The sequence below is a fragment of the Tyto alba genome, unplaced genomic scaffold, assembly GCF_018691265.1.
Source record: "Tyto alba isolate M040663 unplaced genomic scaffold, T.alba_DEE_v4.0 Super-Scaffold_48, whole genome shotgun sequence".
NCBI classification, from domain to species: domain Eukaryota; kingdom Metazoa; phylum Chordata; class Aves; order Strigiformes; family Tytonidae; genus Tyto; species Tyto alba.
The window spans coordinates 22,659,007-22,682,935 of NW_024881324.1; the positions used below are offsets into that span (position 1 = coordinate 22,659,007).

The window sequence follows — 23,929 nt, forward strand, 5'->3', positions numbered from 1 at the left end:
CTGTTTCACCTCCAGGTTAAAAAGGATAACAAATTATGTCTTACTATTGCACCTGTTTTCACAACTAAATTGATGTTTTGGACTAAGTAAATTTCTATCGTAAATAGTAGAATCTAGAGTTTTATGGTTAGCCCTTTAAAAAAGGTAACCACTGACACTTCAGTGTGCTTGACAGCATCCTCGTATATAATGTGCTATTTCAGTGCAGCACGAAGTAAAATAGAATTTAAGCCTAATGATAAGCAGGTGCAACGTAAGTGTTAATTTGAATTAAGATTTAAAAGCCACATTGGGACAAACTGACAAAAGGAGTAGTCACTAGTCTTTTTGGGAAACTGTCCAAATGTAATTATTTTGCAGGAATAAATCTCAATAGCACTAAACTTAAATATAGATTTCGACACATTACTTATTTCACATAGTCAAATGAGTGGTAGTACACATACTGTACTGAGAGAAGAGTATGGAGAATGAAGAAGGATTATGTTTATAACTAAAAGGCAATAGAATGAATAATGAAGATTAAATGCCTTCTTTTTTTTTTTTTTTTTTTTTTTTTAAAGACAGCCTGCTTAGATTTCTCCATTCCAGGTGCAACTTTTTACAGGAAAACAGAATTTTTTTTTTTTTTTTTTTTTTTTCTCCCTTGCATTGCCTTTCTTACTCTTAAAGTTGGGGTTGGAAAGATAAGTAAATTTATAATGTCAGTTTGAAAAACAGTTCAGTTATGGAAAAAAGAAGAGACAGCAGTGAAGAAGAGATGGATAGCAGGCAGACTGACAGGCAGCCTAAATGATGGGCAGTCTTTCCTTGTGTCTACTTCTTTGTCCATTGTCTTACCAACAGTAAATTGAAAATTACAACCCTGCTGTACTTTTCCAAATCCATTGTAAAATCAATAATTGGATCTACGATGGAGGAAAGAGCATATGCTGCGTATAGAGCATCAAGGACAAAACTCTTAGGTTAATCTATCCCATATCTACAGCTTTTTACAGCATTCACTTTCAAGTCTGTGCACAAGGAATTGCAGAACTAAAACTAAAGCTGAAAAATAGGAGGAAGACTACAGCCAAAATGTTATTTACCTGTTAGAATGGCAGTCTTCAAGTTCATCTGACATGTTAGAAGGCATTTGTAGCTTCTGACACCATTTTCTTAGCCAGAAACATAGCAGAATTTGCAAGGCCTGGAAAGATTGTTCTACTTCAACATTAAGAGGTGTCCTGCTGAAATAATGTTACAGTTATGGTTAGTTTCTTAAAGTGTTTTCCTCTCTTGATGATGCTATACTTCACTGACAGAATTCAGTTTCTACTGATCATCTTTGGGGCAGCAATTTGTAGATGTTCTTACTTTATACAAAAGAAATTTAGAACCAACATCATATTTCTACCCTCAAATGTATGATATCCTCATGCCTCAGCCTTACTTTTTCTGAATGGTGGACTGAAAATTGTCAGAAATGGCAGGCTCAGAGAGTTGTGATCAGCAGCCCAAAGTGCAGCTGGAGGCCAGTCAATAGTGAAGTACCCCCAGGGGCTGATAGGAGATACAGTACCATTTAATCTCTTCATTAATGAACTGGATGTGCACTCTCAGCCAGTTTGCAAATGACACAAAACTGGAGTAATGGCTGATACACCAGAGGGTCGTGCTACCATTCAGAGGGATCTCAGAAGGCTGGTGAACAGGAACCGTGTGAAATTCAGTAATAGGAAGTGCAGAGTCCAGCCCCTGGAGAGTAATAATCCCATGCACCAGTATACATGCAGGGCCAACTGGCTGGAGAGCAGTTTTTCAAAAAAGAACGTGGAGGTCCTGGTGGATGCAAGCTGAACATGAGCCATCAGTGTGCCCTGGTGGAAAAGCAGCCAACTGCATCCTGAACTGGGTGAGGAAGTGTTGCCAGCAGGCAGAGGGAGGTGATCCTTCCCCTCTGTACAGCACTGGTACAATGCTGGTACTCCCCAGTATGAGAGACACGGAACAGCAGGACTAAGTACAGTGAAGATGCCTGAAATCATTAGGAACTAGAGTATCTGTCATGCAAGGAGAGACTGAAGGAGCTGGGACTGTTCAGCCTGAAGATGAGAAGGCTCAGAAGGAGCTTATCAGTGTATTTACACACCTGATAGGGGGAGTAAAGAAGATGAGTAAAGGTGAGGAAAGACTCATCTGACTACTATCCAGTAAAATGACAGGAGGAAATGTGCATAAATTGGAATACAGAACATTCCATTTGAACATAAGAAGAAAAATGTTTTTATTGTGAGATTGGTCAAAAACTGGGAAAGGTCACCTAGAGAGGTTGTGGAGTCTCTGTTCTTGGAGGTACTCAACTGGACATGGGGCAGAGACCCAGCACTGAGCAGGGAAGTTGGACCTGCTGATCTATGGAGGTGACTTCCAACTGCAAGCATTCTGTGATTTTGTGATATTTGGAACTGTGTGTTGAATGTGGGGAAGGAGATGACAAATATTTCTCACAAATAGTGATATATTCCAAAAGAACAGAGATGGTTGTAAAAATAATTGTGGGTGATTCAATTAAGGTTTCTTTCTAGCATATAGTAGTGTTGATAACAAAAACGAAAGCAATGATAACAGCAGACCCCAAAATCACAGCCCCTGCAAGAGAAAGGTGGCACTAAAATATAAATTGATGGACTTCTGCCAGCTCCAAAGCCAATTTCAGTTGGTTTTCAAAGCAGTGCTGCAAATAGGACCAAGAATAGTATCTTTGAAGTCTTTGTGTTCAATAGGAAGGAATAAAAGCTGATTATTGAACGAATCAGAGAATGTCTTAATTTGAGAATCAAAGTGAGGATTGTAGCTTTCACTAGACATTTCTACTTAGAAATAAAGCAAGGAAGACTGTGTCAGGAAACTCCTTTTAGATATTAATTTGAATAAATTAACTGACTGTGTTCAATATCTGCTCAATAGACAAAGAGCAAACCAGCTTATAGATATGTCTTTCAGGTGAAGCTAACATCAAGAGATTATTTGGATTCATGAAGTACTGGACATTTAGATGGGCAATAAGAATATCTGTGGTTGCAGTAAGAAATGTGATTATTTTGGAAGCCAGATAAGTGCTTATATTTCAGGGCAGATACAAAAGTTTATATTTCGGAGATTTAGAATATATTTTCTATCGAGAATCTTTCACATATTTCTCTTCTGCATCTGGTAAGTATATAAGTGTATAAAATAGATTTCTGGTTTTACTAGATCATCAGTCTTTTGGGGATGAAGTTGCAGTGTTCATGAGTGTCTCCAAAATGCTCTGTAATGGCTGAGAACAATTTGTCTAAAGAACCAACTTAAATGCAATGAATGCACAAACATATTTTTGAAGAGTCTGTATAGAGTTCCTAATCTGTAAAGCTGTGGAGAGGTTGTGGAGAACAGAACTGAAAGAATAGGGTTCCTCTCAGGTTCTGTCAGATCCCCCAGACTTAAAGAAACGCTAGCAAGAGACATCGTAAAATGACCACATGAAAGGATACTGTACATACAGAGCTTTTATACCACAGTGTATTAGAAATCAAAATACTTAAGAGTCATCATTATGCAATCGATTTTACAGACAAAACAAAAATCTCCAAAGCAATCAGACAAAATCAGATATTGGAGGAAAACCAAAGACATTTGTCTGTGGTTTTATGTCTTCTGTATTTGCTTCTCCATGCATATTCCTCATACTAGCTTCAGGGAAAAAGATGCCAATGTGTTGAGTTGGAGCAGCACCTCGTTGACAAAATATACAATACCCTATGATTGAAAGGATCACACCAAAATGCAGTCATTTCAAAAACCACACAAAGAAATACATTTCAGAGATTTTTTCATAGAGGGCAAATAAACACTGTTCAGAATTAAAATATGAGAAATGCAGGACAGCTCACAATAATAACAGCTTGGAACAGTTAGCTTCGAAGAATTAGGGTAAAAACATTAAAAAGCATGTTCTAATTATAACATAAGGAGTCTTTTCATCAGTATGTTTTGGTAGAAACAGAAACAATAACAGAAAGATGAATTTATACAATTCAGAGGAAAACAGGATGCATGCAGAAATAATAATTTGCATCAGTGACATATAAAACCCCTCAAGACTTTAAATAAATATTGGAAGCCCTATAATTACATTAAATAAGCAGATAAAGTAAATAATTATAGTGAGGTGCAGTTATATCTTTTCTTTAGGTGCACAGGGATATTGCCACCTCATATTGCCATCAGTGTACAAGTTATGAGAAGAATTTGACAGTTCTTTTTCATGTTTTATGATTGCAGTGCAGCAGAAAAGACATTTCTCAGATTTTGTTAGATCAAAATATATGTTACTTTTTATAGCACTACGTGAGACTGTCATAGAGAGAAAGAGACCTGAAGATACAGTGGAAATGTAAACAGAATAAACCTGTTAATGCTATTAAGAGGCACACTGATTTATTTTACAAAAAGTAAAATCAAAAGACAAAAATACACAATATTTTTTTGTTTATTTTGAAACACATGAAAACAACATATGCATTGCCTGAAGAAAGTACGCTTGTGGAGTAATATCTTCCTGGCATACAGCACTGAAAGAATTAGGAAAGAACAAGAATTGGTGAAATTTTATTTTCTCATTTTAAACTTTTTTCCATAATCAAGAATAAGTTTAATGCCTTGTGTCAAATAATAAATTTTTAGAAAAAGGAACCCTTTCGAGATCCGAACAGAAGTAACAGAACAAAGTGCTGTTACAGTTTTTTATCTCCTAACCCTCTGTATCTGGGCAGCAGGATGATCGTTTAATACCAGTGAGTTTGTTGCTAGCTCTGTGTCTTAGTTTTCCTTGAAGTGAATTTTTTCTAACACTAAATATAGAATTTCCTCATAGTGATTTTTGGTCTAGAATTTTTTCTTCAAAACTAAAGTTTTTTTAATAATACAGATTACACAGATAATGAAATTCACCCTTTTTTTTTTTGTTTTTGTTTTTAACATCAATACAGGGAAATTTTGTCTTATGTATTGATTTGCTATATTTATGATCATCTTTGTAGGTACATTACAGAACCAGATGTAAAATTGTTACCTTAAACACACCAAGAAAAAAATCACATTGATTCTTAGTCTTTAACCTCGCTTGCATTCTGCCTCCTAGCTCAGTTTCAGAAAGAGTTTTGGTAACAATTACTTTATTTTTCCATAAATAGAATCTGCCACAAAAGTATTTCCCTAAATGTGGACCAAATTAAAGTAGATTTTTAAAACTACAAGATCTGAGTTTTAAGACTTTTGCTCTTGGAGTAGTGACAGACTGGATGTCTAATATCTTTATAATGGTGAGAGCTAGACACAATACTGGTACAGTGTCCAAACTTTCCAATGATGCACAGTTCATTTTCATCCTTGACAATTTATGGATCATAAAATCACAGTAATATGGTTTGTAGAAGAATCTGCTGTTCTTTTAAATGTACTTGTCAATGCAATAATGAAAGCCTACACAAAACTATTAAAAAAACACCCCCAGTTGTCAAAAGACAGATAGTTCTCCATCCTGCTCAAGAAGTGATGCTTCTAATTCCAAGTTCGATGCCTATTTCCCTGTTTATCATGGTTTACTCATTGGTTTCTAGGCATGACAGATTTTCTTCTCTGTTTCTTTGGGGAAAGGTATAATGAAAATAGTCCTACGTTGTCACCTGAAGATGGTGTAGGGTATGGCTCTTTCTGGCTACCAAGGTGGGTCCCCAGAGAAGAGAATGTAATATTTCCCTGTTCGTGGCTTTGTGAATCAGTACTAGAATCTCAAAATGGACATTTCTGGCCACAGAATCAATATATTCTATGGTGCCTTGATCTGCTCAGGAGGTGAGCACCACTGTTGTCTATGAGCTGCAAAATTTTGCTTTCATCAAGGCGGAGGGCGTGGCCAGCTCAAGAGCACTAAATGTTTTCAGTCTGCTGCAGTACTATTATTCCTACTATTGCTCCTGTTACTACTACCCCTACCACTGAGCATGATCCAAGAGAAGTGATCAGTGTCTTCAGGTTTGTGTTCGTCAGTGAAAAGTCAGATTTTGCTAAGAAAAAATAAAACACTTTATGGCCAATTTCAGGTAACAATATTTAAAAATAAGCACTGCCTTAAAAAAGCAGAATAAAACATTACAATTATAACTATATTCTGCATAATTTTCTCATTGCCAGAAGATTTAGTTTATCGGATACACAGCATCCTGAATTAAACCCAGAATTTTCTGAATATTCCTGCTCTCACTTACATACTAGACATTCTTTCATCATTTTAATTCTGTTTCTGTAGTATATTTTATCCTTCTTAGCTCTATGTTTAGTCTTCTAATGTGTCAAAACTAATCACTATTAAAGTGTGATGAATGCTTTCTGCTACTCTTTTAAAAAGTACTGGAATAGTAGTTAGTTGAACTTCCTAAGTACTGGCTTGCCTCATAAGGTCTTGAAAAGATGTCAAAATGAGAAAAAAAGTTGTTACTGTACTGATTACAATCAATATTTAATATTGATGAAGAAAATGCATTAATTCTAATTCTATGCTACGTGAAGATTTTTGTTCTAGATTGTGAAAACATGTAAAATTATTCATTTTTTATATAAAATCCTTCACTTTTAAAATAGTTCAGTCTGTCTCTGGGTTAAATTATTCACTCAGCTTTCATAATAACAACTGTTTAACTATACCATTCTAACTTGAAAAGCAAAAAAACAAAACCACAAAAGACTGTTGATGTCAGGCCTGTTATTCTCAATGTCATTCTGGTGGAATTTATTTTCATAAAGCCCAGGTGAATTTTGTTAATATGAAAAGGAAGTATTGGACAACAGTAGCAGTTTTAAAAAGCTTTCTTATTAAATAAGGGTTTTAAAGTTTGCCCACAGAAATTAATGGAAGAGAATATTCAAGACTTGAGACTGGTTGTTGATAGGCACTTCTGTAAGTTCTCAGAGGATTTGCTGGTGGAGGGCTGATAATGAAATGGATTCACTTTATAGATATTTAATATTTTGGCAGGAGAACTATTTATTCTTGGAAAAGTCTCAAGCATAATAAAGCAAGTCCCTAGTGTAGGTGAATCAGAGCAATGTTTCTGCTTCAGTTGCCCCTTAAAACAGTGTGCAATCACTTTGAAAAATCTACTCTTGAGGCATGGTGTTAATAGGACACAGAATGGATCTGAATGTTTATAATGCATAGGCCTGAAATATATGTCAGCAGTGATTATCTTAAAACTGGAAATATGCCAAACTGTTGCAAGAAATTTGTCTAATTAACAAAAATGTACTACTAAAAGGACGAGTTATTAGAGCTGTTTGGAGATTGCAGGTGAGTTGTAGACCTGAAAAGGATTTGAGTTAATTTTATAATAAAGTAACAAAGCCAAGCCTTAAAAAAATAAAAGGTTTGTAAGTTCCCTCTTAATTCATTCTCATTCCTCCCATTATAAACTATGCTATCATCTTGCCTGCAGATCTATGTAGTATACACAGTCTGACAAACTTCAAGACTGTTTTGGTAAGTGGTGTTAATACTTTTCCTATTAGCATTTTGTAGCAAGTAGGCTGTCAGTATGGAAATTTGCCTGCAAATGTCAGTGATCCCATGAGGTAACTGCTTCCAGAAAGATACTAATAATGCCTTCTGCATTAAGAACTCTTCTAAACTGGTAAGGTATTTATGAATTCGTTGTACTGCAAAGCAGCTTCAGAATAAAGGTAAACTCTCTGAATCTTCATGAAATCTGTGAAAATAATGCAGATTTAACAGACTAGAGTGCACTGGGTAGTAGTGACAGGCATACAAGAGGACACATTCAAGATGGGGCAAAGAGGTCCGACACACTGTACTGAAACAAAAGTATTGAGCATTTTTTGTCACACATTAGACTAAAATGTTTGATTTTTCTCCCCCAGTAACTATTCCAAACATTCCAGACCTATACACATTCTCTACCTGTGGTACACTCTGTCCTGTGCTCTTCCTGCTTTTTTGCTCTCTTCCTCATAGATGTATTATGCCCCCCCTATAGCTTAGAAGATGGCCCTGATTTGAGCTGGAGACTGGACCAGTGGCTTCCAGAACACTCCCCCTTCAACTAAGATTTTTCAATGATCCTATGATTATCTGATAATCACAACCTTTTTGGCTTCTGGCAAAAGCTTCTTCAGGATTTCTCTAGCATTAAAATCTTCAATGCCTTCACTATGGTTTATGAAGCCCCTCCCAAATGGATTTATTTGTCCTTAACTCTACTGTGATCTCTGTCTTCTGTCTCCTTTCCATGCTCTCTTTATCTGTTTTGTATCCTTTAATTTATACGACTTGCTAGTTCGCATGCCTCACAGACTATGTGCAAGAGCCTCCTGAACAAAGCCTCAAGAACAAAGCTTCTTTGAGCCGTAGATCATCTCCAGATCACCTATTCCTAAATATCATGTTCTGTAATTGTAGTAACAGGAATTTTGTAATTGGATTGTCTGATAACATTGACAGAAGGTTACCCCTATGAGTTTGCAAGATATATTTCAGAGAGCAATAAGAAATACTCAATCCTTACTGCTTGTGCTTTTCTGCACAGTCCCATGACCTACCTCCAGGGAAGGACCAAACATATTTTGTGTTAATACTCATACTGCAGAGGGTCTCCCAGAGGGAAGATTTCTTCTTTAAGTAGTAAGAGTGAAGGTAGATGAAGGGTTACTTTCTTCCAGCTGCTTAGTGAACAGCTAAGGGTCATTCTTCCTCACCTTCTCTTCATATAGTCCTAGCATTTTAACATTCCTCAAAGTTTTCCACTAAAAGTGTTTTCTAGATAGCAATGGAAAGTCTCAGTCTTGCATGAATACAATTGAGATATCATTCTTTAGTGCCTTATATAGTTATAAATTTATTCATAGTTTTGAGATAAAACTGAAAATACCAACAGTCGAGGAGAATTTCAGCAAGAAAATTGAATTTGAAAGTCTATAAATGTCTTCTGAGTGTGTTATAACTTCTAATGTTAACATTAATTAAGAATAGAGGTTCCTATATCATCTAAGTTTTCCTTTTCTGTTGACTTTTTGGATCTCCTTTCTATTCCCATTTTATGGGGATAATTGACAAAATTGAATTAAGATCATCAGGTGAACATAGACATATTAGTTAAAAAGAGAGTTTGAAAAATCTGAAGAGAACTAAACCCCAGGCTCTTTGACTAGTATCCCAGGTGAAAATAGAGAAGGATAAATCTCTTCATCAAAAGAAACTCTGACATTCCCAAATACTCCTTCATTGGGAGACTATATTACTGATGGATTTGAAGCCAAATATTTGTCTAATCAATGTTTTTCAGAATTCTAAACAAGGCCATTAAAGGTGTGACAATTCTAAGGCATTTTATAAATGACCTTTTTTGACAGAAACATGATGTAGATTAAGATCTAAATAATCAAGGTGAATGAGGCTTAGACTACTAATGTTTCTCATTATTTTTTTTTAAATTCTCATAAGCACACACAGGGACATGCACTTTTGAAATGTTGATTTGTAAGACCCCATTCTTCCATCTTGTGTTTGAAAGATTGACTTTGACTTCTACTGATTTAACTGGTGAAAGTAAAGTGAAGTTTGTCATCTAGCCAACTGGTACTTATGCAGACTTCAGAGGGTGTATTTTAGCTAAGTGTAAAAATTTTTAATAAATAATTATTTCAGTAAAATAAAATTTTATTAGTACTTAGTAGTAAGAACAAGAGAATTATGGATTTAAAAAAAAAAAGTGATCATTTTCCCTTCTTGTCATGGAAAGTGTATTCTCATTGAAAGGATTCTATTTACTGTGGTTTCTGAGGGTGAACTCATTTTGAGGGTGAGCTCTCCTGAAAGTACAGATCATAGACTAAGACACTGCTACTTAAACATAATTTTCTTACTGGTATGTCACTGCTAAAGCAAGATTCGTTAAATACTTTGTGTAATAGCATAATAACTTGTAAGGAAGCTGAACTCGAGCTTGGGAAGTGTTTATATACACTTACGCATTCATATTTTCGTATTATTTTGGTATTTTATTTCCAAAACTCTTTAAGGGACTCAGAAAAATAAAAAAGTTTTAATATTTTTTGTATTAGATTCTATTCAATACTGTGATGACATTTTCACGTTCATTACAAAGCAATTGATCACTTTTTAGCATACAGTGTGACAGTATGTGATAACTCCAACAGCTTTGTCTCACTTCAGTTCCAGAGCAGCTTGCACTTTTATTGATATGATATAACAGTGACTTAAGACTTATACCATACTTTTCACTTCTCCTTTAAAATTATTTTTCCCAAGTTAATGAAACACAAGATGAAGCACCTTTTGGTATCTTTCTACCTACATTTCTGAGTCTGTATCTAGTTCTCATCCGGTTATTGTGTTAAGAAACCATGTTTAAATTGTGGATGTCATGGAATATCGAGTATTTCAAAAGGCTTAATACCCCCTTGTATAATTTGCAGACAATCCTGGGCTAGTGAGCCATGTTCCAGTTGGTGTTAGAATCCTGGACATCAATGACAACCCTCCAGAGCTCGCCAGAGAGTATGATGTAGTCGTTTGTGAGAATGCAAAGCCTGGTCAGGTAACCCTCACAGTTATCTTTCTCCCAGTGAGAAAAAATAATTACTTTTTTTATTAATGCCACATATGTAAGAAGTTTGTTTCAGGGAACACGTCATAATTTTTTTCTATTTTAATTTTTGTATTTCACTCTTGATTCAACTTTTTAAATGTATTAGGCTGAAGGCAGATTTGGGAATTTGTTCAATGTATATTTCTTGTTGCTGCAAAAAAATACCCAAACTATCTCAGTAAAGACAGGCAAAACTAGTCTTGCCAGATAGTGATGGAATTTGACAAGCCACTATCCAGAACAAAATGGATGGAGCAGATTTAACATCTCTCACCTAAGTGTCATATGGTAGCAAGGTTTCAAATACAGCTTGGAGAAATGAGTGGTTAACATGGCTGCCCTTCTCACTTTTTGCATGTTGATTGCCCCTCGTCTGTGCAGGGTCATTATGGAAAAGATACTGATTGGGTTTTTCACAACTCTGAGCATGGGGAGGGTCAGAACTGAGACTGAATAGCTGAAACACATTTCAGCCACTGTTACTGTGATCGATGCACTTCATTGCAGTCCATGGTTTGACGGTTTTACCAAGTGCCTTTGTTTTTTTTGCACAGATTGAGATTTACACAGCACTCTATGATGGCTTTGCATTATTACACAGGTTCCAAGTTGGAATTGTGAGCTCATATCTTTCCTGAGGAATATATTACTAGTAATAATAGTTTTCTCATCAAGTCTTTAAAAGCAGTGTACGTAAATGTATAGTGGCATGTTTCTATTTTTAACATTGAGACTATAAAAAGACTGTACCTCATCAGGCTATAGGCTGACTAAAGTTAACGTGACTCTACCAGTGGCCAAAAGCTGACATCTAAAGAGCAGTATAAGAACATGGCAAGCATGTATGATGCTTATCTTTGCTTTCTCTGATCTCAGATCACTTGCAGATCATTTCCTGATCCAATTGTGGTTTCTGTGCTTTTAATAATCCTTTAATAACCATCTCATATGAATCTGTCTAGCTTTTCCTACAACAAATATAAACTTTTGATATCTGCTACATCATGCAGCAAGGAATTTTATAGTTCAAATACATGTTTCAGGAAGACCTACCACCTTCTGTTTTTTCCTTTTTTTTTTTTTTTTTTTTAATATCTTCCATGCTGTCTTCAATCGATATTTGCCAGTTCTTGTGTTGGAGAGAGAGATAGAGGGAGAAAGAGCATCTGAGCCCTACTTATTATCTCTGTGCCATTCATAAACCTGTAGCACGTTGCCCCTCAGCTGTCTCTTGTCCAGACTGAAGAGTCCTACTTAACTTGGACAAGTCATGATAAAGACCTTCTAGACTTTTGATCATTCATCTTGTCCTCTCAATTTTCTCCAATTCCCCTCTGTTCACCTTGAGATGGGGAGTCAAGATTCAAGATGCAGGTATGCAGTGGTTTATAATTCTTATCATAGTTTATGGTTCATACCGTGTGATCTCTGCTTTCTTCTCTATTCCTTTCCTAGCAATTTCTAACAGTGGCTTTGCTTTTTAAACACTAGTAAGCACTGAATGCAAAAAAACGCCTACCATAACAGTAATATCAATAGAAGTAATTAATGGTCAACTCAGAGATCATCACTATCATGTATGTGAAGCTAAGACTTCATCTATAATTAATTTCATCCATGTATTGCCTGGCTTCTGAGCATTGCAAGGTCTTTAGTGTCAGCCCTTCCTCTTTTCTTCCTTCAACAACTCAGTATCAGAAGTAGATTTGGGCGGCTGATTATTTATACTCTTTAGAAGATGTTTATTATTACACTGACAAGTATCCCATCATAAATTTGTGTGTAACAGAAAATCTCTGTGACTTCCTCTCCTTGTAGAATAAACAATTTACAGAAGAGACCCTATTTCCTGTCTTTTGAGCAATTATTTGTGCAAGGACCTTCCCACTTATCTCATGACTGTGTAGTTTCTTTCAGTGCTCTCAATGAGACACCTCAGTCAAAGCCTTTGAAAATCTAAGTAAAATTTATCACCTGAATATCTCTTATTAACATCCTTATTAAAGTTAAAATAATGTTCTGAAAAATGTCAAATAAAGTCAAATACAGAAGAATTAGAACTTGTAAAAGACTAATTAAAAAAAAGAAGATAAAATCTCTTGAGCATTTATCGTAATTGCTTTCAACATATTCTTATATTTTTAACATTATATAATCTAACAATCATTGTTAAATTGTTACAATTAATAATAAGCTTAAACATACAATGAAGCTAGCTCAGAAATGCTGTTTGCTGGAGGTGGTGTTGGTGATGAGTAGCTAATGTTTCCTATTAGAAAAGTTTTAACTTTCCAATAGTAGCTTTGCAAATGGGAATTTATAAGAGCAATGTTTAAAGGATAAAATATGTCTTCCTGTAACAGCATTTGCTCCTGATTTGGGTCAGCGCTGTATTTCTCTCTGAGCCACTGTTTCAAGTGTGAATGGCTCCTGACCTCTGCAGCATTGCAGTTTAACACCCAAGATTAATGCCACCGTGAAAGACTCTGCAAGCAGTAGTTTAATACAAAAGCCTGGCTCAGCATGCTCTGTTATTCTTACACAGGAAACCATTAAGCATATGACATGCACTAACTTTTATTTGCATTGCACAACAAGGCTTCAGAAAAAATTGTGATACTATTGCACTGTACAAAAACCAAATCAAACCATAAAAGTACATGACCTTTACTCAGAAGATCTTACTGTCTAGTTTAAGAAATAAAATTACAGTGTTCAACAAACATTAAGGAGGGAAAAATAAGCCAGGATTACTGAAGAAGACAAGTGTTCCGTATGCTAAAAAGCATAACCAGATGAAGGGTTTGAATCACTGAAAAGGTAGTATTTACTCTGAGTTATCCATCATCTTGTGAAAAGGATTCAAAAGAATTACCACCAAAGAACAAATTCTGTCAGGTACTGCTGAGCACTTCTGCTTGACTAGTGCTTTGAGGTTGGGCTCCTGCCCTGCACTGTCCTGTAAGATTCCTTCTTTCTTTCCTCAGCACTTCTATTTTGAATTTATTATGTACAAGATAAACTAACAAATAATTTGTCATTGAAAGACTTTTTGTGTTTGCTTTTTTATTTTGAGAAGAAAATAATTTTCTATGGAAAGAAATCACAAGATCATTTAATTGCACAACCTCTATCTCCTGCTTCTTTTTCCTTCCACGGCTCAATTTCTTTACTTAAAAAAAAAAAAAAAAGAAAAAAGCGCCAATAAAACTTAAGGACTTAAGTGCTTAAATGAACCCCCGTAAGGCATGTCAAACAGAAAATGCTTGTGAGAAGCTGATCGTTTCCACACTGAAATGACAACTTTACTCCCTTAGCAGTCACCTTGTTGAGAAGATAAACTAGGTATCTTCAACAGCTTCCATGTGAAGCCTGGTAGATATTATATATTAAAGTAGATAAAGCAGCTCTGATTTGATCTTAGATAGCATCCAGACTTGGAGAGCCCTAACTTCTAGAAATATACTGATTTTGTGAATGATTGTGGAGCTTAACCAAGGTAAGAAAATTAAATTTTGCAAACTTCTACAAAGTCAACTTACAAATGAAATTTTCCTTTGCTTCAAATGCAACTTGTTTTACTATTTTTAAGATCATGAAAGCAAATAACGATGTAGAAGAAAAGTTTAAATGCTTTGTTCTGGAAAGTGAAGGAATGAAACGTTGACAGTTTTCTGAATGTTTCCAAATTCAGTGTTTGTCCTGGCAGACTATGAACCTATTAAAATATCTGACTAGATCTGCTAGTCATATCTGCTGTAGCACTCCAAAGATAACATTTTTTTCTGTGTGCTTTTCAGAGCAATAGAATAAGTTGTGATAGTAGTGAAATACTGGTTCCCTGACACTATCCATCACTGTAAATTAACACAGTGGTGTGTGTATGGCCGCGCGCACACACACACACAGAGAATGAACTTCTTCAGAATCAGGGTGTATAAATATTGTACAGCCAACATGAGCTGCCTCACCCTGGCTGCTGTTATTTCTAATAGCCAAAGGAAATCAATGTTAGCTGGCAAGGAACACCTCTGCTGTAAGTTCATTGTGTGTATGTTTACTTGTTTATTGATTCAGTTCTGAAAAAGATCTCAGTAGAATTTAGCACCTGCTCTTTATCCTCTTCAATTAGTTCTCTTCTGTTCTTGAAATTCTTTCTTTTCTCTCCAACTTTTGCCTTTAAAAAAATAACATAACCCTTCAGTTTTATCACTTCAGTGCTGTCAAGTGAGCTTTACAGCAGCTGGGGGTCTGCGTCTACATTTTTATTCTAATCAGCTTTGGTAAGGTGCATGTAAATGTCTGCTAATAGGCCATTAATTAGGTAGCCTGTTAATTAGAGAAGGGTTAACAGTACATCTGGATGTCAAGAGGACACACACTTTTATTCCTCACCTCTGAATGAATGAATGAATGTCTTAGAAATCTTTTCCTTAGAAAGGAAGAGCCTTCTCTGAAAGAGTGTGAACTTTCTGTTTAGAAACAGTTCTGTCAAAAATATTTTGACCTGTATTATTACATATACAGTGTCTATTTTCCACATGAAAAAGCATGATTTCTGTACCATCTGGTGCCATAGATTTTACATATATTGGTGAATTGAGGATATACTTGAATTTCCATGTGTGAAATCAGGGAATGTAGACAGTATATTTTGTTGAGTTTTAAAATTAGTCTTAAAACCACATAAATTTTATATTAGTCTTGTGGCACTGAGGCCTTCATCAAAGTTATTTTTGTTGCAAAATGGCATGTTTTTGAATCAGGAATCTGTAAAATGTCACTGAACATTTTATGCAAGAGAGGGCAACAGAACTAAAGTTTATCTATTAGGCTGTCAAATAAAAGTTGAAGATGCATGGCAAAATGACTTACATTTCACTGATAAGCAGCACTGAGGATTTATAAACAATATTTAATAAATTAATATTTTATTTTGCAGGTCGTATCTGAGCTTTTTACAGCTGTGGATGGCATTTAACAGTATTTTTAGTATTTGAGTAATAACAGAAACTGATGCTGTTGAAAATACTCTTCCAATAACTTTTTTTTTGTCTTGCTTTGCCATATACCGTTTCAACATTATTAACTAAATATATCTAGTTAAGTTAAGCTTATATATATGTTTTTACATGGTAGTCGTTTCAATAACAAATATGCCACCTTTGCAAAATTCAATAGAGAACAATTATCTATTGCCAAACTCTTTCACCAATATTGCCAGGACTTTGGTAAACTCTATGATTATAGATGTTTAAGATTGATCTTATTCTACTACAGTTCAGCAAAACAGTATTACGACAAACTTTCAAAATATTCTCGGCGGTTATCATCAGTATTTTTAATTGTCTCTGGTGTGTATAGTCAATATCATGTACTGTATTGTATATAATCAATGGAATAAGCATTCTACTCTATTGTCTTTAAAATGTATTTGTTTTGCTTCTCTTATCTGAATGGAGATAGAGAACTGTGTGCTCTCTTTCAGTTTTAAACAGACCAAACCAGTTGAGCCCGCACTGTTTATGCTTCAGGTTCAACCCAGACTACAACTGAACACCGAGCAGAAAAATTCTTATTAAAAGAGCACCTTCCCTCCCCCTTTTACATTTCCCTTGGGATATCTATCAGCTCTGTGCAGCAGTCTGTGTGAGCTTCACTGCCTACATCACAAGAACAACTTTTATTAAATTCTACTTTAGCACTTGAGCTTCTAGACCCAGCATGAAAATGAAAGCAGAGGTAGAAATATTGCTTGGTCACACATTCCAACAACTTAGATCAGTTTTAGTTGAAAGTAAATTTTATTAACCACCAGGGCTTTTGAAGGCAAAGGTCCTACCTTTCAAAAATACCTCTCCCATACATGGTTGCTAAATCTAATTCTGCTTCTTTCAGGCAAATCAGACTAAAACCAGGAGTGGCTGCTGTTCTTCCTGTTCTGTTCTCCAGCAATTTAAAACTGATTCTTAAAAGTAATTTTAAATAGAGAGACTGTATTACATACCTGCCATTTTGGTTAAACAATTAGTTTTCCTAACCAATATTGAAGTGCATTTAATTATTGAGACAGCAGACAGATCATGCTCTGAATAGACCATCCTTGTTCAGCCTGAATTTTGGCTCTTTGAAAACAGATGTTTAGGTGAAACTGTAATTCTGAAAGTCACCAGTATGAAATGCAGATGAAGAAAATCTCTACCAGGTGCTGACCATATCAGAATGTTAGAAAGTATGGAAGCTTTAGATGATTTTATCTAGGTCTGAAGTGTCGTTCCTAAAAAATTTCTTGCTAGAGAAATCAAACTATTGGCCCAGTCATTTCATTGGTCAAATTTATCAACAGTCAAGTAGAAAATTAAAATAAGCTAATTTGAGCATGCTCCTGAGGTCAGGGACTATTTGGGTCAAATTCAAGTTTCAACACATTCACTGTCACTTTTTATTTCAGGTAATTCAGACTATCGCTGCAACTGACAAAGATAACTCTGCAAATGGGGCAAGATTCCATTTTTCCCTTGATGAAGGGCTTTCTCTGAATCCCAACTTTACTCTAAGGGACAATGAAGGTAAATCAAACACACAAATTTCAAAGAAACGGGTCTTTGTTTTGTCTGGGATGTCTCACTGAAGATAGCAATTTCCATGTGTTTCTTGACAGAAGGGGAAAACTGTAATCTGTCGTCACTGAACTGGCTGATATCAAGGACATGGTATATACAACGTATTGCATACTATAAATCAGATATTGCATTTTATTTTTATATTCCATTCTATTTTAGCATTTATACTTCATACATTCAAAAATGTTTTTAAAAAGTGGATTAATCAAAAAGACATTGTCAATTTGGTCTATTTCTAGGTGAATAGCACTGAATGGGTACTGTCATGGTAATTGCAGGTTATTTCTTAAAGGAGAAAATAAGAATTTAAGTGGCATAAAAAGTTGAATTCATTATTACTTTTACAGACATGATACCAAGAGCAGGTCCTTCAGTGCTATCTGTATGATAGTCTATCTCTTCATGTCCTTCCTAATACAGTGTGCCTAAAAAATACAGTCAGAAATTCATAACAGGTAGGCCCAGAAGAAAAAGGACCTTCAGAGTCTCTCAGCCAAGTGTTTCTGAACATTTCTTGAATCAAAGAACCACCCAGCCTTTCCAGAAAAACCCCAAATCAGCCTTACTATTTGTTGAGTATTTCTTCATGATTTCCATTTTTCAACCTGATGAAAATGAGAATAAACTTTAAATGCTTCTCTGTAGCTTTCCTCTTGAGCTTTAGTGTATGTGTGTATTGTGTGGTTCTGTTTGTATGCATGTGTGGAATTGTGTGGTGGGGTGGCTTTATTTTACAGTTATTTATTTTCAGTGTTACGATGGAATAACTTCTGAGATTTTACAAATCACTACTCATCTATAATGACTGAGAAGTATTAACTCTGTCATTGGTACATATGGTACATACAATGATGTTTAAGCTATTCTTTACAGATATTTTTTATTTGTTTGTAAAACCTTTCAGGGAAGGAGACTACATAATCTTCCTAAAGAATCTGTTCCAATGAAAGAAAAAAAATCAAGTCATGTTATTTGTTCAGACTAGAATAATGGCCCTCATATTCTGGTTCCAAAAGAGATCGATCCACTATCTATCAATATAAAAAAACCCAAAACCTAGTAATATTTGAAGGACTAATTAATATTTTAAAAATATTACTTAAGTGATGAATCCAGTCCTTTCCCAGATTAATATATCAGTTCTACTCAGATCATGATGAAGCATTATAGCAAAAGCCAGAGTGCTGTTCCTGAAATAAAGGAAGTGTACTGTTGTGTATTTTTGTGTTTGAGTCTAAGATTCAAATAAAATCATTGATTATTTGACTGTAATCTCATGTGGGAAATCATGACCGTGTTCATTTCAGTACAAAACACTTACATGAAGACATGATTTTGAATAACTATTAAAATTGTGGTTCATGATGAAGTAGATATTTTATGGGTTTGAACATATTTTAATCAGGATCCGTATTGTATGTGTTTATTGCCGGTGAAAAATTCTGTGTATGGAAAATGCTTTAAGGACTGCTTGTCAAAATAAGTTATTTACTTACACAGATTTATAAGAAGGTTAGAACTTTTCATAAATCTTTAGTGTGGCAGTATCATGCTTTGAATATAAGTATACAGCAATAAGTATTTGCTGCTTTCTTTTTACCTCCTCAAGAGCAGTGAGGAATGACTTTGCCACCACCAGCAGCAGGCAGTGTTCGGACTATCCTGAGTTGTATTTGGCAGGGGGAAGTAGGGGAAGGAACTGGAAAAGGTGTCCTTTAAGGTACAGGCCTGATGTACATTATGTTTTTATTTCACCTAAGGAAATAAAATAAGTAAGTTCTTCCTGTAGCATATTGCATGAAACTTCCACGCATACAGAGACTCCAGAAATGCAATTTCCAATTTGCCCATATAATTGATACAATGACAGTTTAACTCAAATCATAACAATAAATTTATCTTGAAACCAAAAGCATTGTCACTGTTTTGCTCAGCACATGACCCTTTGATTGTACTGTTTAAACATTGCCCTTTACTGGTAACTTTGCGATACAGTGTATATGTACAATATCAGTGAAACACTTACAAAGTACATTCACAATATTCAGTTACCTAACATTTACAACTTTCATATTTATAATCTCTTCCTACTCAGAGATGGAATTTCTTTTGCTTTCTATTTTAGGAAATAGCTGAGAGATGGTGGGCAGAAGAGGCTTTTCTGATGTCTGTGACAAGTTTGCATGTTTGAAAACTAATGTTTTTGAGTATCAGCTGTTAAAAAGAACCAGAATGCTCTTAACAAGATCGCTGCTATTTTAACTCTGGATTTAATAATTCTATGAAGGCTGACATTCTTGGGGGGTTTTATTTGTTTGTTCGTTAAGTTATGTTTTTTACAGAAAAAAACCTACGGCAATTGCCTTAAGAGAGTTTTCAGTAATGTTTTGTGGAATGATAAAAACCAAAATCTTGATATCACATTGAAAGTGATAGTGATAACTGTATCTGTCACTGCAAAGCTACATTTCTCTTGCAGTCATCTTTGGATTCAGTCATCCTCTCCTTTTATTTCTTCAGGATAAAGGTTTCATTCCACAAAAATCTCAGTAGACGTTTTCTTCCCTTGTCTTCATAACCCAGAAGAACAAAATCCTGCTCTTTGAGCCCAAATACACTATTGCATGAATGTTCCCCCTGCTCCATCATCATCAGTAGAGCTACAAGATCAAAAGACTCTACAGCAGTGAATTGTATCTTTAAATATTTACACTTGCATCTATGCACTTTGACTGAAATCTAGAGGACTTGCACAACCATAAGATTTCATTGTTTCTCCCTACCTACCTGTATAGACTGCCGCGATATACAGTCTCTGTGTGTGTATGATTCAGGTCGATAATATTCTATGGCCTCAGCAGAGAAAATAGATATTAAAGCATCAGTCCAGATAATTGATCATGTGACCAGTTAAATTTGTATCTCTTGGGTCTGAACTTGTGTCTTTACTCAGTAATAATCCATACCGTTCAAGCTCCAGCCTTTGAATATGCACTCCCGTAATGCAGGGCTTAAAACCCTCAAGGAAATGTAGGTCAGGAGACAGCCACGGGGCTGTTCCAAATACGCAGTCCAGCAGAAGCTAAGAGTTGCTTGGATCACCTGATGGATTCTGTTGGTGTTTACAGTTTTCATTTTAGAGAAAATAAAAGGAAAAGACACAGTATGATACCTTTTTCCCTACTGACTGGATTCTTAAGCTACAGTAGATCCTTTGTTGATATTTGAGGTTTTTTATATACTGAAAAAGTACTATTCAGAGAGAGTGAAGGCTTAAGAGTATGAATGAGAAGACAGCCAACAAAATGATGCAGTATGTGTACACATGTAAACAAGGCAGAACAAGAGTTGCAATGGAATTTCTTTGTTTTACAAAGAAAGCACATTAAATTGTAATAATTACCCCAAATTTTAGAGAGAAAACCCAGGGAATATGCCTTTTTGTTTGTGGTTGATTAATGGTTGAAATATTTGTCAAAATTTGTTAGTTTGGTGGAAAATGCATGTGAGCGTATGCTGTTGTTATGATATACCCAACCTTCAGTATATAAACACATATATTTACATAGTGTCTCAGTTTAAAAATTTCATTCCTTCTTTCTGCCTATTTTGTTACCTGCTAGAAACCTCTTTCAGAAATTGCACACCACTTTTCAGGGAGCTGGCAAAAGACTGAACCTTCAGAGAACAGTTCACTTCAGTGCAAGAGAACACTTATGAATTTTATGCACTGTGAAGTACTGTTTTGCCAGTGGTATTTTATGTCACAAGATACGCAGTCTGCCATGGATGCTCCAATGGGTATTGTAAATTGCCTGGACAATAGGGTTTGTGCAGAGACTGTGCACATTCACCCAGTGCCACCAGTAAGATTTGTGCATTTTCTTACTTTAATAAATTGATACTGCTGACTTCTGAAATTAGACAAAGTTTACCTTACTTTCAGGGAAGAACAAATCCCTAGAGAATGGTTAGTATTTGTTCTTGTCTCCTTTTATTTCTTCAGGACAAAGGTTTCATTTCGCAAAAATATTTGCAGTTTTATTTTTCCCCTCTGCCCACTTTTCTCAAAGATCTGGCCTTTTGAAAATTGCCCAGCGATGGAGAATATTTTGGAGTTGGAACAAAGGTAGGACATTTTTCTGATACTACCGCTTTGGAGATTCCTTTTCCTTAGTGTTATGCCACAGATACTTGTGATGGCACAAGATACTTTAGAACCCACAGAAGTAGAGACCTGTTTTTCTATAAAATGTAGAGCATAATGAGTTCGATGGCATCTTTATAATATGAAATTTGTAATGTGTTTGCAATGTAATCCACCCATGTCTGTGATGCAAATTAACATTTTTCCTGTGTCACAGATCAAAAATGAGTAAAAAAAAGAGATCAATTTTATTTGGCATTGCTGTTATTTAGGAAGAGAGCAACCTCCAGAGACTAATTCATCCCACCCCAGCATGCACTCCCTTGCAGAAGTTTCTGTTTATTTCTCTTCCCTGATCTGTGCAAAATTGTTATCTCCAACCATATTTCACAAGACACCTGTAGCAGGTCAGTGAACTTTAGGGATTTAAAGTTGCAAATAAACATACCAGTTACCAGAACATGTCTTATTTGATCTAGAATGTCTGAAGTGGCACTGAAAAAGGTCAGGTTGAGACCCCTGCTCTTCAACCCAACATGACCAGGAAACAGCTACTTATTTCCTGCCTTCATTTACATCAAAGCATCATGCTTGCTCCCGTTCCATAGTATTGCAAGTTATTACTGCCATTCCATGAAATATCATCCTGTAAAGAAGACAAGTTGTAACTTAAGAGGAATGATATCTGAGAAAGTGAAGAGTTAGCTTTATGCATGGTACAGTCCATAGAAGTGCTGTTACTGTTAATGAGTTGAATACCAGAGCAGGTATTATCACTGAATTAACATATGAAAATAAAAAGGGATTCTACAATTACAAAGGACAGAAAACCAAGACTAGCTACCATACAGGGTGACATTTTTCTTCCTTAGGCCTCTGAACATCTTTGATCATTTTTTGATTTAAAAAAGTTGGATCTAAGATTGATCAGAAAGGTAAGTTAGTGCGTGGTGTTTAGTTTCTTTATGCATTTCTTTTCAGTGCTGCTACATGTTGGTGTTTCACAAACGAACCCATAAACAAATAACTGTGTCTCAGGCCCCAAAAGTCTTTTGTGGTATTTTTCATTGTTGCTACCCACTGAACCAGAAATTGACAATAGCTTTTTGCCCATTGGCAATAGCTTTGAAACCATCACAAAAGAAAAAAGTATTTACAACAGTTATCAGTAAATAAATGAAAGAAGAATGCCTGTCGATATAGTCCCACATAAACAAATTAACTGCTCAGACTTTAGAAATATAAGAAATGTAAATCATTCCAATATATTTTCATATTTTCTTTGGTTTTAATTAGTTATTACTTCTCAGAAAATTTACAGAAGTTGAACTGCTGATATAAGCAGAGCTGAAAATTCAAACACACCTTATTCTATTAAGGTTTTTACTCTTTTTTTTTTTTTTTTTTTTTTTTTTTTACTTCAATTTCTCTTATGTCTGCCTGTAATGTATAATGTGTCAAAGGAATTCTCAAATTGTGAATAATAATTTAGTATCCTCCAAAGTGCTCCAGTAGTCACCTTGCATGGTGTTAGCACTGTATCTCAGCTTCCTTGATTTTCCTATGCCCTCCTTTCTTTTCTTAGTTCAGAAGCTCAGTGTAAAAAGGCAGAGATGATGGAAAGAAGAATGTGATAACAGCCTTGTATACAGTATGCAGTCTGGCTTAATAAACTACCACATCTTCAGAGTGTGAAGAGCTGCTGCAAATTTCCCATTTGTAACCTCAACCCCACTTGACATGAATCTTAAGTTCTAATTGTCACATTTGTAAAGCACAGTCCAAATTTTAGAAAGTTTAGATGACGAGATGGGACAATGTGCACCACAAGGAATCAGATAAACCTTTCTTTCCCTGTGTTCGAGTTGTTAACTTCCCTTAGCAGTCAGCTCTTTCATCTCCAGTGAGTCCTAGTTCTTGCCGTGCTTCTCGGGTGAAGTTCACAGTTTAAATCTATTGAGATAAAAAGGTCTTTCCTTCCAGGCCTGGAAGAATCAGATTGGTAGTTCTTATCATCCTAGTGCTATTGCTGCTATCCTATATGCTTCTCTTCCTTGTCTATATGCTACATCTGTTTTCAGGTATCAAAAGAATTTCTCAACCCATGGCCCCTCTCCTCCCTTTCAAACTAGCTCTGTTGATATAACTTTTTCTTAATTTTTTTGTTCCCCTTAGTAAAAGCTTTCCAAGGTCATCAGTGTGTGTCTTCATACTTGGCTGCCTGTAGCTTTCACAGTTTGTAGGACTTTTTTGTTTGATGGTAAGATCCTTCTCTTAAAAGTTTCTGTCTTTCTAGCTCCTCTCTCAATGGGTCCTCTAATAGTTTTTGATAAGGAATGTAAACAATTAAAACATGGAAGCTTAGAATATCAGAATATCTGTCAGGATGCAGTTCGTACTGCAGCTTGGCTAAGCTTTTATTGTCTGTTAATCTTGTTGACATACCTTTACATACG

At 35.4% G+C, this 23,929-nt stretch overlaps 1 protein-coding gene across 14 annotated transcripts in view; it reads left to right on the forward strand.

Annotated features, from left to right (window-relative positions):
- CDH18 (cadherin 18) overlaps positions 1-23,929 on the forward strand; it is a 536,769-nt gene that overhangs the window by 503,900 nt on the left and 8,940 nt on the right. For all 14 annotated transcript variants that reach the window (XM_042806880.1, XM_042806879.1, XM_042806882.1 and 11 more), the window contains 2 exons: positions 10,531-10,652; positions 17,155-17,272. In XM_042806880.1, the coding sequence (XP_042662814.1) occupies positions 10,531-10,652; positions 17,155-17,272 (240 nt within the window). The remainder of the gene's footprint in view (positions 1-10,530; positions 10,653-17,154; positions 17,273-23,929) is intronic.